The 17,744-nt window shown below is 41.6% G+C and overlaps 1 protein-coding gene across 1 annotated transcript in view; it reads right to left on the bottom strand.

Annotated features, from left to right (window-relative positions):
* The window catches only part of LOC141997740 (cytosolic phospholipase A2 gamma-like), a 45,276-nt gene extending 28,611 nt beyond the window's left edge, over nt 1-16,665 (bottom strand). The window contains exons 1-7 of the mRNA XM_074970158.1: nt 16,642-16,665; nt 15,405-15,521; nt 14,281-14,423; nt 10,455-10,653; nt 9,710-9,827; nt 6,573-6,713; nt 3,469-3,522 (exon numbers count right to left, since the gene is read on the bottom strand). Coding sequence (XP_074826259.1) covers nt 3,469-3,522; nt 6,573-6,713; nt 9,710-9,827; nt 10,455-10,653; nt 14,281-14,423; nt 15,405-15,521; nt 16,642-16,665 — 796 coding nt within the window. The remainder of the gene's footprint in view (nt 1-3,468; nt 3,523-6,572; nt 6,714-9,709; nt 9,828-10,454; nt 10,654-14,280; nt 14,424-15,404; nt 15,522-16,641) is intronic.
* Between the last annotated feature and the right edge of the window lie 1,079 nt (nt 16,666-17,744).

The raw sequence follows: 17,744 nt of genomic DNA, 5'->3' as shown, positions 1-17,744 counted from the left end.
GTGTAACCAACCGTCCTCCTCCCCAGGTTCCATAGCCTCCACACCCAGATGCCCAAGAACGCGGTGGGGGGGCCACCGGCCAACCAGCCACTCCACCACAGAGGATTGCCCAAAAAAAAGAAGGCTGGCATTCAATAAATTTTAAAGTTGTAAACTTTTAAAGTGCTGTGCTTAAAGTGCTGTGAGGCATTTTCCTTCCCTCCTCCACCACCCCTCCTGGGCTACCTTGGTAGTCATCCCCCTATTTGTGTGATGAATGAATAAAGAATGCATGAATGTGAAGCAACAATGACTTTATTGCCTCTGCAAGCGGTGATCGAAGGGAGGAGGGGAGGGTGGTTAGCTTACAGGGAAGCAGAGTGAACCAAGGGGCGGGGGGTTTCATCAAGGAGAAACAAACAGAACTTTCACACCGTAGCCTGGCCAGTCATGAAACTGGTTTTCAAAGCTTCTCTGATGCGTACCGCGCCCTCCTGTGCTCTTCTAACCGTCCTGGTGTCTGGCTGCGCGTAACCAGCAGCCAGGCGATTTGCTTCAACCTCCCACCCCGCCATAAACGTCTCCCCCTTACTCTCACAGATATTGTGGAGCACACAGCAAGCAGTAATAACAGTGGGAATATTGGTTTGGCTGAGGTCTAAGCGAGTCAGTAAACTGCGCCAGCGTGCCTTTAAACGTCCAAATGCACATTCTACCACCATTCTGCACTTGCTCAGCCTGTAGTTGAACAGCTCCTGACTACTGTCCAGGCTGCCTGTGTATGGCTTCATGAGCCATGGCATTAAGGGGTAGGCTGGGACCCCAAGGATACATATAGGCATTTCAACATCCCCAACAGTTATTTTCTGGTCTGGGAATAAAGTCCCTTCCTGCAGCTTTTGAAACAGACCAGAGTTCCTGAAGATGCGAGCATCATGTACCTTTCCCGGCCATCCCACGCTGATGTTGGTGAAACGTCCCTTGTGATCCACCAGAGCTTGCAGCACTATTGAAAAGTACCCCTGCGGTTTATGAACTCGCCGGCTTGGTGCTCCGGTGCCAAGATAGGGATATGGGTTCCGTCTATGGCCCCACCAGAGTTAGGGAATCCCATTGCAGCAAAGCCATCCACTATGACCTGCACATTTCCCAGGGTCACTACCCTTGATATCAGCAGATCTTTGATTGCGTGGGCTACTTGCATCACAGCAGCCCCCACAGTAGAGTTGCCCACTCCAAATTGATTCCCAACTGACCGGTAGCTGTCTGGCGTTGCAAGCTTCCACAGGGCTATCGCCACTCGCTTTTCAACTGTGAGGGCTGCTCTCATCTTGGTATTCATGCGCTTCAGGGCAGGGGAAAACAAGTCACAAAGTTCCATGAAAGTGCCCTTACGCATGCGAAAGTTTTGCAGCCACTGGGAATCGTCCCAGACCTGCAACACTATGCGGTCCCACCAGTCTGTGCTTGTTTCCCGAGCCCAGAATCAGCGTTCCACAGCACGAACCTGCCCCATTAGCACCATGATGCATGCATTGGCAGGGCCCATGCTTTCAGAGAAATCTGTGTCCATGTCCTGATCACTCACGCGACTGCGCTGACGTCGCCTACTCGCCCGGTATCGCTCTGCCAGGTTCTGGTGCTGCATATATTTCTGGATAATGCATGTGGTGTTTAATGTGCTCCTAATTGCCAAAGCGAGCTGAGCGGCCTCCATGCTTGCCGTGGTATGGCGTCCGCTCAGAAAAAAGGGGCGGAACGATTGTCTGCCGTTGTTCTGACAGAGGGAGGGGCGACTGAAGACACGGCTTACAGGGTTGGCTTCAGGGAGCTAAAATCAACAAAGGGGGTGGCTTTACATCAAGGAGTATTTCAGGCAGGACTTCACGGAGGGTTCCAATAAGAAATGGTGCACCTAAGTTATTGTTCTTATTGGAACAAGGAGGTTAGTCTGGCCTCTGATTGATACATGGCTAGATTTACCTCCCTGCACCTTCCCTGTGAGTGACTGCAGTGTGACCTAGAGGAATGAGTCCCCTAGACGGAGGAGGGGGGGAAGCAAATGAGTACAAAACAAATCTGGTCTATTTCTTGTTTTGATCCACTCCATCTATCTTTTACATCTTTGGCTGGCAGCAGACGGTGCAGAAGGACTGCATGCCATCCACATCTCATGGCTGCCCGGCAGAAGATGATGCAATAGGACTGCTAGCAATCCGTATCGCCTGCCTGCTCACCATAAGATGGTTCAATAGGACTGACTGCAGGACTAAAGAGAATGACCTGGTCAAGTCACTCCAAATTTAGTCCCTGCGCCCATGTCTGCCCAGGCGCTCCTGGCCAACATGGCCAGGAGCACCTCGGTCATGACGATGACGGCTACCAGTCTTATTGTACCGTCTGCTGCCACAAGGCAAGGGGTTGCTGCTACTGTGTAGCAATGCAGTACCGCGTCTGCCAGCACCCAGGAGACATATGGTGACGGTTACCTGAGCGGGCTCCATGCTTGCCATGGTATGGCGTCTGCACAGGTAACTCAGGAAAAAAGGCGCGAAATGATTGTCTGCCCTTGCTTTCACGGAGGGAGGGAGGGAACGGGGGCCTGACGATATGTACCCAGAACCACCCGCGACAATGTTTTAGCCCCATCAGGCATTGGGATCTCAACCCAGAATTCCAATGGGCAGCGGAGACTGCGGGAACTGTGGGATAGCTACCCACAATGCAACACTCTGGAAGTCGACTCTAGCCTCGGTACTGTGGAAGCGCTCCGCCGAGTTAATTCACTTAATGCACTTAGAGCATTTTCTGTGGGGACACACACACTCGAATATATAAAACCGATTTCTAAAAAACCGACTTCTATAAATTCGACCTAATTTCGTAGTGTAGACATACCCTAACAAAGAAAAAACAGTGTAAGATGACACTTTATTTCATTTTTTAGAAACCAAAACATATCATTTTTCTATTTTTGGTGTTTGAATTTTCACTGCATTTCACAATCTCTCTCTCCCTTTTGTACTCATCGTCCTCTTTTTTTTAAACTCACTGAGGAAAGTCGCATGTGGAAGAATATAAAAAGATGTGAGAAAAGTGGAGTAAATCCCAATTTTCAAACTTATTTTACTATTTTTCAACTAGAAAAAGTTGGGCATTTTTCCCACCAAAATTTGTGATTTTCTGATCTCCTCTAATAAAAATTTAAAACAGCCAGTCTAAGAACTTTTGCCATGAATTAAAATAGAATAAATAACTAAATAAAAAAAGTCTGCAGAACACAAAACATCCTCACATTCAGCAGCACACACAAAGAGATGCAGTTTGCCTTGTGCTGTAAAAGTCCTTACAGTGGGTTATTTTAGAGCAGTGCAGGAAGCTAGTTCTGGAGTTGATAAAGAAGACTCCACTCTGGAGAGTCCCATCCAGAACAAACTTGAGGACCTGAGCTCTGACGCCAGTGTGCTATGAGGACAGAAACTGGCATACCTTTTATTACTTTTTCATTTTCCGTTTTGCTGCCAATGGCACTTCCCCACAAACCTGAAAACAAGAAGGAAAAGAGTATAAAAGGATTTGAAGCTGTTTACTTACACAGGTTCTACTTAGGGTTGATCATAACAGTATTTTCTTCACATTATTTTTTTATAGAAAATTGGGGTTTTTGTTAAAATGAAAATGTCAAGTAAAATGTCTGCTTTCATGAAAAGGGTTTTTTTCATTAGAAACTTTTTTTATTTTTTATTTTATGTATTAATTTATTTATGTATTGGCTGAAAACTGAAATGTTTTTTGGTTTTCAAAAGGATTTGGTTTTCACTGCTTTTGCGCTGAACGTTTTTATTGTGAGGGGTTTTCTTTTCCTTTCTTTTCTGAAAAGTCAAAAAATTTCCACTGAACATTTTCACAGTATTTAAAAAAAATATTATCCCATTTTCCAGAGTGTGGGGAGAGAAATCCCCAAAATTACTAGTTCCATGGTAAGAACCATTCTGCTATGTAAGGAGGACTCTAGTTTGGGTCAAGAAATACAACCAAAGAAACACATACCATAGATCATAAAGTCCTGCAGTCATAGACCTTGAGGCAGAAGGGACCATGAGATCATCAAATCTCACCTCCTGCAAACCACTAGCCACAAACACTACCCAAGATCCACACACTAAACCCAGCAACCAGAATTAAACAAAAGTCTCACAATCCTCAGAAGACCAAACTGTGAGAACATGTAATGGTTCCATATTGCGACCACATATGGGAGTGTGGTAATTAAGGTTATTCATTAATTAGATTCCTCACCAGTATCCAATGGACTGTCCTCCAGATGGCCCAAAATGTAGCAAAGGGTCAAATTCTGACCTCAATTACACTACTGTAAACCACAAGACTATCTATTCAAGTCAATGAAGTTACTCTGAGGTGTAACAGAGTAGAAATTGACCCATTTCCTTTAAGAGCAATAAAAAAATTACTGCTTGGATTTACACAGGAGCTTAAGGTAATTAGATGCCCAATTCCCAATGAAATTGGGATTTGGGCACCTAACTCCTTTTAAAATCCCTAGAAGGTAAGGCTGGGTTTTCAAATGAGCAGAAAAGGCCAAGCAACACAGACATGGGTGATCAACTCAGGCTATATCTACACTATAGACCTTAGAGACCTTAGAGCGACCTTAGAGAGACACAGCTGTACTGCTGCAGCCATGTTGCTGTAAGGTCTCCCATGTAGCTGCTGTATGCCGATGGGACAGCTCTCTTCCGTCAGCATAAACCATGAACATAGCACTGTCCACACGGGTAGTTTTGTTGTTGAAACTTATGTTGGTCACAGGGATTTTTTTTCCACATCCTGACAGACAAAAGTTTTACCAAGAAAAGTGCTAGTGTAGACATAGCTTCAAAGGAGGCAGAATGGTCTACTTAATTGGGCACCACTCTGAGAATCAGGACACCTTGGTTCCTAAACCTTATCTCCCGTTACTGCACCGAGTGACTTCCCAGTTGTGACTTGAGTCATTTTCCCTTCCTATGTTATTTTTCCCCACCTGTACAATGCACATATTGATAATCAGAAAAAGTGCTTTAAGAGCTATGGATGAAAAGTGCTAAAGTTGGTTGAGATTTTCTGCTGAAACACTTGTGGAGAAAATTCCATTCGATCAAACCTAAACTGTTGATCGAAAAGAGTCAGTTTGGATGAATTTTTTACATGATTTTTTTTTTAATAAAGTTTCAAATTGTTTCATTTTTACTTTTTTATAAACAAAAACTGTTTTTTGTTTTTTCTTTAAAAAGAACACTTTAAAATTTAATTTAATTATAGTAAAGAAAAAGTAAAAAATAAAAAGGGTCAAAACTGAAATGAAACATTTGAAATTAATTGCAGAGAAATGCAAAGTTATGCACTTTGCAAAAAATAATCCCAACTATATGTACAAAATTATGGGATCTAAATTAGCTGTTACCACTCAAGAAAGAGCTCTTTGAGCCATTGTGGATAATTCTCTGAAAAGATCCACTCAGTGTACAGTGGCAGTCATAAAAGCTAACAGACTGTTGGGATTCATTAGGAAAGGGCTAGATAAGACAGAAAGTATCAAATGCCACTATATAAATCCATGGTACACTCACACCGTGAATACTGTGTGCAGTTCTGGTCCCTCCATCTCAAAAAATATATATTAGAATTGTAAAAAGTACAGAGAAGAGCAACAAAAATGATTAAGGATATGGAACAGATACAGTATGAGTAAAGATTAAAAGGACTGGGACTTTTCAGCTTGGAAAAGAGGTGACTAAGATGGGTATGTTAGAGTTCTATAAAATCATGAATGGTCTGGAGAAAGTGAATAAGGAAGTGTTATTTATCCGTGCACATGACACAAGAACCAGGGGACCCCCTAGGAAATTAATAGGCAGCAGGTTTAAAACAAAAACACAACACACAATCAACCTGTGGAACTTGTTGTTGGGGGATCTTGTGAAAGCCAAAAGTATAACGGGATTTAAAGAAGATTTCAATAAGTTAATGGAGGAGATGTCCATCAATGGCTATTAGTCATGATGGGCAGGGATGCAATCCCATACTCTGGGTGTCCCTAGCCTCTGATTGCCAGAAGCTGGGTGTGGACAATAGGAAGACAAATCACTCAATGATTGACTATTCTGTTCATTCTCTCTGAAGCACCTGGCATTGGTCACTGTCGAAAGATTGCATACGAGGCTAGATGGACCTACTAGTCCAGATGGACCTTTGGTCTGACTCATTGTGGCTGTTTTTATATTCTCATTTAAATGAAATATTTTGACACACCTGAACCAAAACATTTTTTTTATTTTCAGTTTGCGAAAAAAAATAATTTTGTTTTTTTGTTCTGATTTAGGAAAGGAATTTCTTTTGATACGCAAAATTTTTTATGGCTTATGAAAACTGGTTTTTACCCCACTCAACTGACTACATAAAAGCTCTCTAATATATGTAAATATTTCTCCATTTTAGTATTCCGTGGTTTATTTCCGATATCTATGCATCGAACCAGGCTCAATTGTGTCAATTGTCTCCATCTCCTAAGAAGAAGGGGCATGATCATTCACCTTGTAGGTAACTCATGCTTTTCTCTTCTTTCTGCTTCTTTAGTTCCCCATTCTTGTATTCACTTCCAAAGTATTCCATGGGTACACTTGCTCCATAGCCAAGGAAGCTGGCTTCATGGGGGGTGAACTCAAACCAGGATGCTGAAAAATAAAAAGAAAGAGTTTGGAAACAAAGCCCAGCAAGAGTTTTGAGGTTGCAGGTGAATCAGCAGGAAAGGGTGGCATGAGATATCCATAACTCAGGGGAATGTAAGCGTGCTTCAGACAACATCTGCATTAATAAAGTTTCTTCCCATCCATGTTGTCCCATCTTCATATTCCTCCTTGACTCCTATTCACATTCTGTATGAAGCCATTGGTCCTCACCTCCCAGGCTCCAACTACAACCCCACACCACCTGTGTCTCAGTTCAGAGTTCTTACCACTAAAGCTGAGCAAATAATGTAATTTTTAATTCAGGGGCTGAACCAAAAACTCTGGAGAAATATCTAGTTTGATTCAAACTGAAAAAAACAACCTAATTTTTCACCAAATTAAAAAGTAAATAAATAAATCATTTTGAGTTGACAGAAAATGAAACTTTGTTTTGTTTTATTCATTTCACGTCCCACAAAACATTTTAGTTGACTCATTTCCTTCCTCCTTGATTAATCTGTTTTCACTTTTCTTAATGACCACATTTGAAATTAAAAGACCATTTGAAATCAAACAGTAAAAACAAAATGTTTTACACTTAAAATTTGTTTCCCCAACTGAAACTATTCATTATATTTGAATTCAACAAAAAGGGGCCTGAAAATGCATTTTAGTGAAAAAACAATTTATTGAAAATATTGCTCCCAGCTTGACTTGATCATCCCCTTTGCTTCACCATTGAATTCCCTACATCCTCACCTCCTACCTTACCTTCTCCCATTATGAACGTCATGCTATCTTCCAAGATGCCCCATAATGCAGAGTTCTCTCAGTGTTCCAGAAGGCCCATGTGATCCCTAATTCATCTACAATTCCTCCAATTGGTTCTCCCCACATCTTAGTCCCTTAGCACCTCCCCAAAATGTGTGAGCTACCACCTGGTTCTAAACCGTCCAAAATATAAGAGAAATTCTGGGCACATCTAGGGCTGTGCAGAAGCTGTTATTTTCCATTTGGAGGGAAACTCCACATTTGTGAAATTTGGTTTTGTTCTGAATTGGAATGAAAACAAATCTAAACTAAAAATTCCCTGCAAAAAGAAGTGTTCAAGACAATTTTAGTTTGGTCAGTCAAAAAAGTTTCATTGTGATTTTGACTTTTTATTTCATGTTCATTTATTTTTTATAAAACTTAAAGTAAAATTAATTTTGAAACAAAATGTCTTCTTGAAACTAAAAATTGAAAGGCTTCATTTCAGTATTTTTCTAAATGATTTTTTTGGGGGTCAAAACTGACCTATACTCATGAAAAATTTTGACTTTGTTGGATCATTTTTGATCAGCTCAAGTCATACCTATAAGTGAATGGAGTGATGGCTGGTGAGTTTCTTGTGAAATTATTCTTTCATGCTCCAGGAATTTTACTGCGTTATTAATTCTGTTAGCTTCCTAGATGCTTCAAGACACATAATTTTATATTGTTAAATCTAAATAAGTAAATAAGATAATAAATAAAGTGTGTCTCCACCTAGAAAGATTTTCCAAAACAGGAGAAAGGAAAAAAGAAAACAAGAGTGAGTTTGAATTTTTCTCAAAAAAGGTTTTTGCATGAACAAAACTTATTCCCAGCAGTCTTAAATGTTACCTGGATTTTCCCTGTTTTGTGAAATTTTCTGCCATAGTTTTACTGATATTTTAAGGAATTTTTTTAAGGTTTTGTTTCACTTACTCTTTTCTTACTGAAAATCAAGATTTTGTTAAAGAAAATCAAATTAAAATATGTGGGCCGGTTTTGTTCAATATCTTCATAAATGATCTGGAGGATGGTGTGGATTGCACTCTCATCAAATTTGCGGATGATACTAAACTGGGAGGAGTGGTAGATACGCTGGAGGGCAGGGATAGGATACAGAGGGACCTAGACAAATTGGAGGATTCGGCCAAAAGAAACCTGATGAGGTTCAATAAGGATAAGTGCAGGGTCCTGCACTTAGGACGGAAGAACCCAATGCACAGCTACAGACTAGGGACCGAATGGCTAGGCAGCAGTTCTGCGGAAAAGGACCTAGGGGTTACAGTGGACGAGAAGCTGGATATGAGTCAGCAGTGTGCCCTTGTTGCCAAGAAGGCCAATGGCATTTTGGGATGTATAAGTAGGGGCATAGCGAGCAGATCGAGGGACGTGATCGTTCCCCTCTATTCGACATTGGTGAGGCCTCATCTGGAGTACTGTGTCCAGTTTTGGGCCCCACACTACAAGAAGGATGTGGATAAATTGGAGAGAGTCCAGCGAAGGGCAACAAAAATGATTAGGGGTCTGGAACACATGACTTATGAGGAGAGGCTGAGGGAACTGGGATTGTTTAGTCTGCAGAAGAGAAGAATGAGGGGGGATCTGACAGCTGCTTTCAACTACCTGAAAGGGGGTTCCAAAGAGGATGGATCTAGACTGTTCTCAGTAGTAGCTGATGACAGAAGAAGGAGTAATGGTCTCAAGTTACAGTGGGGGAGGTTTAGGTTGGATATTAGGAAAACCTTTTTCACTAGGAGGGTGGTGAAACACTGGAATGCGTTACCTAGGGAGGTGGTAGAATCTCCTTCCTTGGAAGTTTTTAAGGTCAGGCTTGACAAAGCCTTGGCTGGGATGATTTGATTGGGGATTGGTCCTGCTTTGAGCAGGGGGTTGGACTAGATGACCTCCTGAGGTCTCTTCCAACCCTGATATTCTATGATTCTATGATTGATTCTATGTTTTGATACAATTTCTAGGGGAAACAAAGGAAACAAATGTCATGCAACAAGAAAAAGGGGCCCATTAATAATCCTGGTGAACAAAAAAGATTTAAATTTTTTTATTTTTTTTCACAATTTGTTTTTTCATTTTCAATCAGCTCTAAAGACAACCTCAACATCTCTGCTGCCTCGAGGAGTTGTATGGAGGTGAAATAAATGACAGGCTTCTTTACACTGAGATTACATACAGATTTGGTTGTTTGTTTTTACCTGGAGAGTATTCAGTTACTTTGGAAAAACTTCGCTCATCCACTGCTGCATAGATGGGATAGGGGTTATGTCCGTTCTCAGAAGCACTCCGCTGCTCAGACAAGTGTCCCTTGTCCAGCTGTACAGACAGGATTTTATAAGTTCAGACAAACACACTCCTACTTTTAAACTGTGATTGTAACATTGCCTACAGTCTCTGCCCAGCCGCTCAGTCCAAGCCTGAGCTCAGGGCGCCAACACACTTCCACAGGCTGAGATGGTAGCTAGACGGATGTGGAGTTTGCCCTCAGTCACCCAAGTGTATAGATGAAGTAACTCAAGTAACTCCACAGAATTCAGTGGAGCCACTCAGCATTTATTTATTTATGAGAATAAACCTTCCTCAATGACTAAGTGGTCAAGCCATTAGCCTAAGACTTAATCCCCACTTCCCCTGCAGACTCCCTGAGGGAAGTTCTATACACTAAGCCCAGGGTCTGACTCAGGTGTGAGCCCAAGACCCGTTTCTCCGCACACAAAAATCAGTCTGACTTGGCTCAGCATGCACTCAGGACCCAAGGTCTTAGGTTCTTAATAGAGGGGTAGGTCAGAGCCAGTGTGCCACAGCAACTTGGGTCCAAGCCCTCTTGTTTTCCTGTGTGGACTCAAATCAACGTGCAATCCCAAGTCATAAGGTTGGGTAGGTTGGTGAGTGGGGCTAGACGGGGACCTTAGAAAGTTACAAAAGGGAAAGTTTTTCACCCACCTCATGTAACATTCCATAGACCACAGTGTAGGCCCAGAACTCAGTCAGGGAGTAATTTTCATCTTCAGCCGCCTCGAGTAGCATTTTCGTTGCCTTTGGGATGCTCCAGGTGTATTTGGAAAGTCTAGCACACATACTTTCCTCCAAGGCCTGCAATTTCTCTGCCCAGTCCCCATTTTTGTAGAGAGATGACATACACCTATTACAGAGACAAAACACACATTGCAAGGGGAACAGGATATGGGCAATTTTCCCCAGCCCTTTCAATGTCTGCATAATTATTTATTAGAATATTTTCACTTATTGTTCTATCATGGCAATGCATTTGTAACCCCCAAGGATCACATGGCTGTCTGGATGGCTTCTGTGGAAAGCCACAGCATCAGCAGAGATAAAATCCAAATCCCCCAGGTCCTTACCAGGTTGAGCAAATGGGGAATCTCCATTAGCAATACACAGGGTCCATAACACAGAGTTTGAACAGCTCTGGTTACATTCAGGATATCTGTAACATCCACAGATCTGTCCTGCCCATGATGACTCTTTCACCCTAACATTGACTTCAGTGGGACTATTTGTGCAGAAAGTTTGGGAGGGGAAGGATGGTTCAGTGGTTAGGACACTTGCCTAGAACTCAGGAAATGTGGGTTCTGCTCCCTGCTCTCCCAGAGATTGTAACCTTGGTTCCCCATAGGAAAAGGGGGATACAGGCACTTTCCTAACTCACAGGGGTGTTATGGAGATAAATACAGTGGTGCTCAGATACTATGTTAATGTGGGGCAGATAAGTAATTATGATAATTAGGAAAAAGAAAAGGAGGACTTGTGGCACCTTAGAGACTAACCAATTTATTTGAGCATGAGCTTTCGTGAGCTACAGCATCCGATGAAGTGAGCTGTAGCTCACGAAAGCTTATGCTCAAATAAATTGGTTAGTCTCTAAGGCGCCACAAGTACTCCTTTTCTTTTTGCGAATACAGACTAACCCGGCTGCTACTCTGAAACCGATAATTAGGAAGTCACCCACTGGTATCAAGAAAAGGAGTACTTGTGGCACCACTGGTATCAGTCTCCCATTGAATTGCATCACCAACGGAATGCCTAACTCCCTTAGGGTCCTGTGTCAACTGCTACTCATTGTGAGCAAGGCTATCAGTATGTGGCCCTGTTAGATTAGCTGGATGTTCTGAAGGACACAGTCTCCTTTTCCATTGAGAAACTAACTCTCCACCCTATCCTACAAACCTGTGACCATTGTTGTCTCTTTTCCACCTGGTTATCCCCATCTTGTGTTACACCCTGTCACTTGTTCCAGTTTAACAAACACCAGTTATGTGCATTTCTCACTTTTCCTATGGCGCAAACCATTGTTCACACTCTGCCTCTCTTTAACCACAACTAAAATAACAGCCTCTCAACTGAAGAAAAAGGGACAAAGAAGGTAGTAGGCACTGTTCTGCTATCCTGATTTCAGCACTAATGCAAACTACAAGTATGCCAAAAGTCACGTCAGGTCACAGGAAATCCCAAGTTTGGCTTAAAAATCATGAGATTTATTTTAAAAACTTGGGTTCCTTTCACTTGCCTTCTGTCATTTGAGCTGGTAGGGTTCACATTTCCAAGCTTTTCTCCACAACCACCAGAGACAGACATGTATGCTTCATAAAATAATGAAAGCTGATGCCTGGTTTACACTAGACTGTTAGGCCAGCATAACTGTGTTGCTCAAGGGGTGAAAAATCCACACTTCGGAGTGCCATATTTAAGCTAACTTAAGTCCCTATGTAGGCAGCGCTAGGTGGATGGAAGAATTCTTCTGTCAGCTTAGCTATGGCCTGTCAAGGAGCTGGATTCCCTATACTGACGGGAGAACCCCTCCCTCCAATGTAGGTAGTGTCTACACTGAAGCACTACAGCAGCTAAACTGCAGTGGCACAGCTGTGCGTCTATAGCCTAGATGAGCTGTGAGACTCACAAAAATCACATGACTGATGGAGCTTGGGCTCTAAGGGAAACACCAGAATTCAAGAGATTCACAATGACACTGTAAGAGTTATAAATACTAAATTAGAACTATAGGGCTGGGCCCCTGTCACTTTTGCCCATGTAGAAATCTTAGAAGGGTCAGACTTAAAAGGCATGTACATACAGCAATGTTAGTATAAATCAGGTTAGCAGGCTCTGGATCTGTTAACCTGAGACTTGAGCATCTAGACTCATGTGTAACCCCAGGTTTGGAATTGTTAAACTCCTGGTCACAACCTGGGGCTCTAGAGTCTACACTGCATTATGTGGGACTGAATTCAGCCACCCATATCCCAGACTTTCTAGCACGCTCCCAAAACGTGGCTGCATTAGCCCTTTGTTCTTGCTTCAGTGTGGGAAAACTTCACGGTCTACCAAATTTGACTGTCAAGAGGACAAAGGAAGTTGGCCTGTGGGTCATCTTTGGTTGACTCCCAGAGCATGAGTCCAGTGGGACTGTGTCTACACTGCAAAGCAATTAGTCCTGAATCTGGTCCTCACCTGACTCATGCTCAGACCCTCCACCCTCATGGAGTCCTAGGATCCTTGCTCTGGGTTTGCATGATTTGTGTGTAGATGGAAGAGGTATTGAGTTTGAGTCTGAGTTTGAACCCTGGGCTTACATTGCAATGTATGTAGGCCAAGGCCTTTCTGTAGTAAGAAGCAACAGCCATAGGACAACAGCCACCAGGAGCTAAGAACCAGGGAGTCATGTCCCATCTAATTTGCATCAAAAAATATAATATTGGGTTGTTAAGAAGGCACTCCTGTCCTAATAGTACCCATCATTGCCAGATAAATAAACAGATCTTAGGATGCTTATAGACAACTTTGTTTTATAGTATTCGGTCTGGCAAGAAACCACTTACCAACAGTTGTGATGGTGAAATCTATACTTCTATTGTTTTGCCATTATGGTCCCTACTTCTCTATTGTTTCTCTGTATGGTCTCTGTCTATTTCTTTAATTGTTTCTGTATGTTGCATAAATAATTTTGAAAGATTTAAATCAACTAAGGTGATGGGGTATGATTGGTTAAATAATTGTTTCATAATGGACCAGGATTGGTGAAAAATACTGTTTAGTTTTAAATGATTGGTTTAGGTACAGGTAAGTAGGACCCAAGTTTTAAGCATATAAACTGAGGTCCAAAGGGAAGTTCTTTGGAACCTAACTCCAGGACACAGCTCAAGATCAGAGATGACAGACCTCAGCACTCTACTGACCATACCGTGCAGAAGCTGGAGCCCTGAAACTTCTAATCTTGACTGGCCATCAAGAAATGTTCATTTGCCTTATTAGGAGTGGTGAGAATTGTATGCGTAGCTTGTGTATTCTGTTTTGTTAACTGTTCATAAATAGAAGTTAAGGACATTACTGTGTAAGGTTCTTTTACTGGTAAAAAGTCCCATAAACCCACTGAAGATTATTCCCTGGACCCAAGACGGGTAAGGGAGGGTACATAAATTGACTAGGTTTCGCTCTGAGCCCAGGACAGGTAAGCATGGGTGCCTTATCCCCCGAGCCCAGGATGGAAAAGTTTGGGGTGACTAAATTAACTGGGTTATGCCTTGAGCCCATGGTAGGGTAAAGGTATGGTGCCCTAGATTGTGCGGGTAACATGTTGGCATACTCACCCATTCTCATCTCCTCAGGAAATGGACAGACAGTTTTCTCCTATTGATGATGAAGTACCCAGCATATCCTTTCGTTAATAATAACAATAGCAATAATTTCCCCTGGTTGTCAGTTCTACAGAGGGACACACTTTCATTCACCACATCTCTTGACATGCACCTACCAAGTGGAACCTGAGACCCCGCACAGGTACATGATGGTGTCCAAGAGACTATGCTTTTGTAGCTCCTGCAGGGTTCCATGAAGGGCGATCATGGCCCGCAGACCTCCACCAGCTCCCAGGATGGCGATATTGGGCACATCATCCTGAGGAAGGGAAAAGACTCAACAACATATAAACTGGGATTACTGAGGAACCGCCATTGCTCATCTAAGTTACTTTCACGGCATCTGCAGTCAAACACCTGCCATTCCCACCTAGGATATCCCCCATCATGGGATTTGAAAGAATATTTTGTAGGATCCAATTCTGCAAGCATTTACATTTGGGAGTGTCTTTATTTACATTTCTTTATTTACACTGATTTGAATGAGACAACTTCCATGAGTAACTTTATTCACAAGCTTTCCTGAATTCTACTTCTTCAAGAATAACTCCAATAGCTGTTATAATAGATGATGTGTGTGTATATTATGTATTCCATGTAGCATAACTACTGTTAATTGTCAGAACTGCTGGAAAATTTTTGAACAAGGTTTTTTGTTTTGTTTTGTTTTGGAGTTTGGGGGATGAAAAATGTCTTTTTTATTAAAAAGAACATTTTTATTGATATGTTAGGGTTTTGCCCAAAACCTGGAAAAAATCATTGTTTAACAATAAAAAACTGCCATATGTATATACGCACACACCTCATACAATATACTTAGTTTTAGGAAACAGAAAAAATCAGGTTTTAGGTTTTAAAAGAATCTGTGAAAAAATTCAATATAAATGAATTTTTTTTTCTTTTTTCCCTCTGAAAATAAAATATATTTCCCAGCCTGTTCTATCCATCATTTATATTTAAACGTGTATTTAAGTTCATCCCAATTCAGCAAAGCACTTAAACATGCACTTAATTTTAGCCACTCACTTAAGTCCCATTTATTTCAGTTTGTTTTATTCTAAAAGCCTTTAAAATAAAACCAGAAAACAAAACAAACAAAAACATAAAATAAAATAAAAAACCCAACAACCCATAACTTTTTGATGAACATATTTTCACCAGCTCTGTATGAGTATTCGTTACCATTGTCAATGTCCTATATATTCCTCTACAATTCTATAAGACATTAATTGACTCCTACCAGATTACAGGGAATCCCCAGGCTATCCAGGCATTTCTTCACCCGCACCTTTCTGTTGCTTGTTCCTAATTTTTCCCCTTCTGAGAGCTCACGGGAAATTCGGATTTTACCTTCACTCTGTGAAAAAAAATGTCAAGAGAATGTATCATCTCTCAAAAATCTGTAAGAGATGGGACAATCTACAGAGATCCAGAAAATCCGTTAAAGCATGTTCCAGGTGGAACCCAGAGCCCGTTTAGAGAGATTTTAGACATTTCTCCTACACTGGAACAACATGGGGGGAAAACTCTGTGAGGAGAAAGAAACACAAAGTGGGTAAGGGGATATTTTTTACTGGACCAACTTCTGTTGGTGAGAAAGACAAGCTTTCAAGCTCCACAGAGCTCTTCAGATCTGGGAAGGGTACTCAGAGTGTCGCAGCTAAATACAAGGTGGTACAGCTTGTTAAACATAAGGAGTTAACATGTTACCAGAAATCATTCAAAATCTAATATCCTGGGACCAACATGGCTACAACTACAATGAAAACAGCTGAGAAACTCATAGACACTTCCGAACATTTGAGCCCTCCTCATCCAGGCCAGACTGAGCTGAGCTGTTTCTTTTTATCTGCTCCCTCCATTGGAAGCATGCCCAGCAAGAGTGAGGGGGCGGAGCCTCTTGGGCCCAAAGCAGTTTCTTAACCCCTGCATTACCAGTGCTGGGTTGATACACCCCACCACACAGGATAAATAGGAAATAAGTACTGGTCAAAATGAACCCTACAGTTCAGAGGATGTATTTTAGGTGCTCCCAAATATAGCAAGATTGGGCCTGAGTCTGTATTGCATAGCTACAATGAAACAATGTGGCATTGTCTTTGAATAAATGGAGCAAATGAACTTCAGAATAGTTTAGAAAAAAAAAGCCGAAGATGAAATTATTTGGTCACGCTTCATATTATAATTAGTTAATAAATGGTTAATAGATGTTATAAGCTCATGAAAGACAGGAGTAGTGTGCATTATAGATAAGCACATCGGTAAAAGATATTATGGGTGCTTATACCCCAAGACTAAAACCACCTGTTGAGCTGTTGGACCCTATAATAATTGATTAGCCATTTATTTAAAAAATCTATTTATCATTTATGAACTCTTTATGAGTTGTTTGTGAATGTACCCTTCATATGAAGTGTGATCAAGCATTTCCAAGACAATAGGTAGTGAAACTGCAAAATGTAAGAGGAATGGTATACCTTGTGTTTATGAAATATTTCCATCTTTGCTTTCCTGTTTGCCCTGTAATTTTAAATTCCTCTGCCAGTGAAAAAGGAAAACTCCACCTCTTTCAGGAAATCCAAAAGCTCAGGCCAACATCTAATTTATTCTTCCTTTACCTTAAAGTATACGAGAGAAAATGAACATTTAATATAGTGACGTAGGAAGTGCTGAAATACTGGATCAGACTCTAGGTCCTAATTACCTGAATGATATTGCTTAATGATTGGAGGTGCAGGAGGATAGATAGATAGATAGATAGATAGATAGATAGATAGATAGATAGATCAGTCCTAGGATTTTCAAGCCAACCTAATTAATTTTTCCAGACACCCAACTGCTTTTGAATTTAAACTGGACTTGGGCTCCCATTTCTTATAGGTTCTGCTGAACATTCTTGTCATGTTACTAATGTATTTTCCTCTTGCTACCAAGGAACAGAGACATCATACATTCACATAGCTCCAATTCTTTTAAAGTTAGCTATAAACAAATAAAATAAGCCCACTCCAATGTTGTCATTGGCACTGTTTTTTGACAAATCCCCTCAAGAAAGCATACGCATGGAATTGACCCAAGAGAGGATTGTGGAACACAGCTGGCACTGTTCATTTCAGGGGATGTCAGGATGATTTAGTGGGTGTTGGTCCTGCTTTGAGCAGGGGGTTGGACTAGATGACCTCCTGAGGTCTCTTCCAACCCTAATCTTCTATGATTCTATGATACATATCTATAATGATGCTGTAACCCTGAAAAATAGGCTTTGGTGCCCCTGGAATAGCCTATTACCCTCTTAATCTGCCTTTCCCAAGGTACAGGCCTCCAGGTTAGTCAAGGAAAACACTTGGCGGACAGGGGGAGGGATAGTTCAGTGGTTTGAGCAGTGGCCTGCTAAACCCAGGCCTGTGAGTTCAATCCTTGAGGGGGCCATTTAGAGACCTGGAGCAAATAAAATTGGGGATTGTGCCTGCTTTGAGCAGGGGGTTGGACTAAATGACCTCCTGAGGTCCCTTCCAACTCTGATATTCTATGACATGTATGTAACCTTCTGATAAAGTGATTGACACAGGCAGTATTCTTT

The sequence above is a fragment of the Natator depressus genome, chromosome 13, assembly GCF_965152275.1.
Source record: "Natator depressus isolate rNatDep1 chromosome 13, rNatDep2.hap1, whole genome shotgun sequence".
NCBI lineage: Eukaryota > Metazoa > Chordata > Testudines > Cheloniidae > Natator > Natator depressus.
This window is presented reverse-complemented; position numbering and strand designations above follow the sequence as displayed.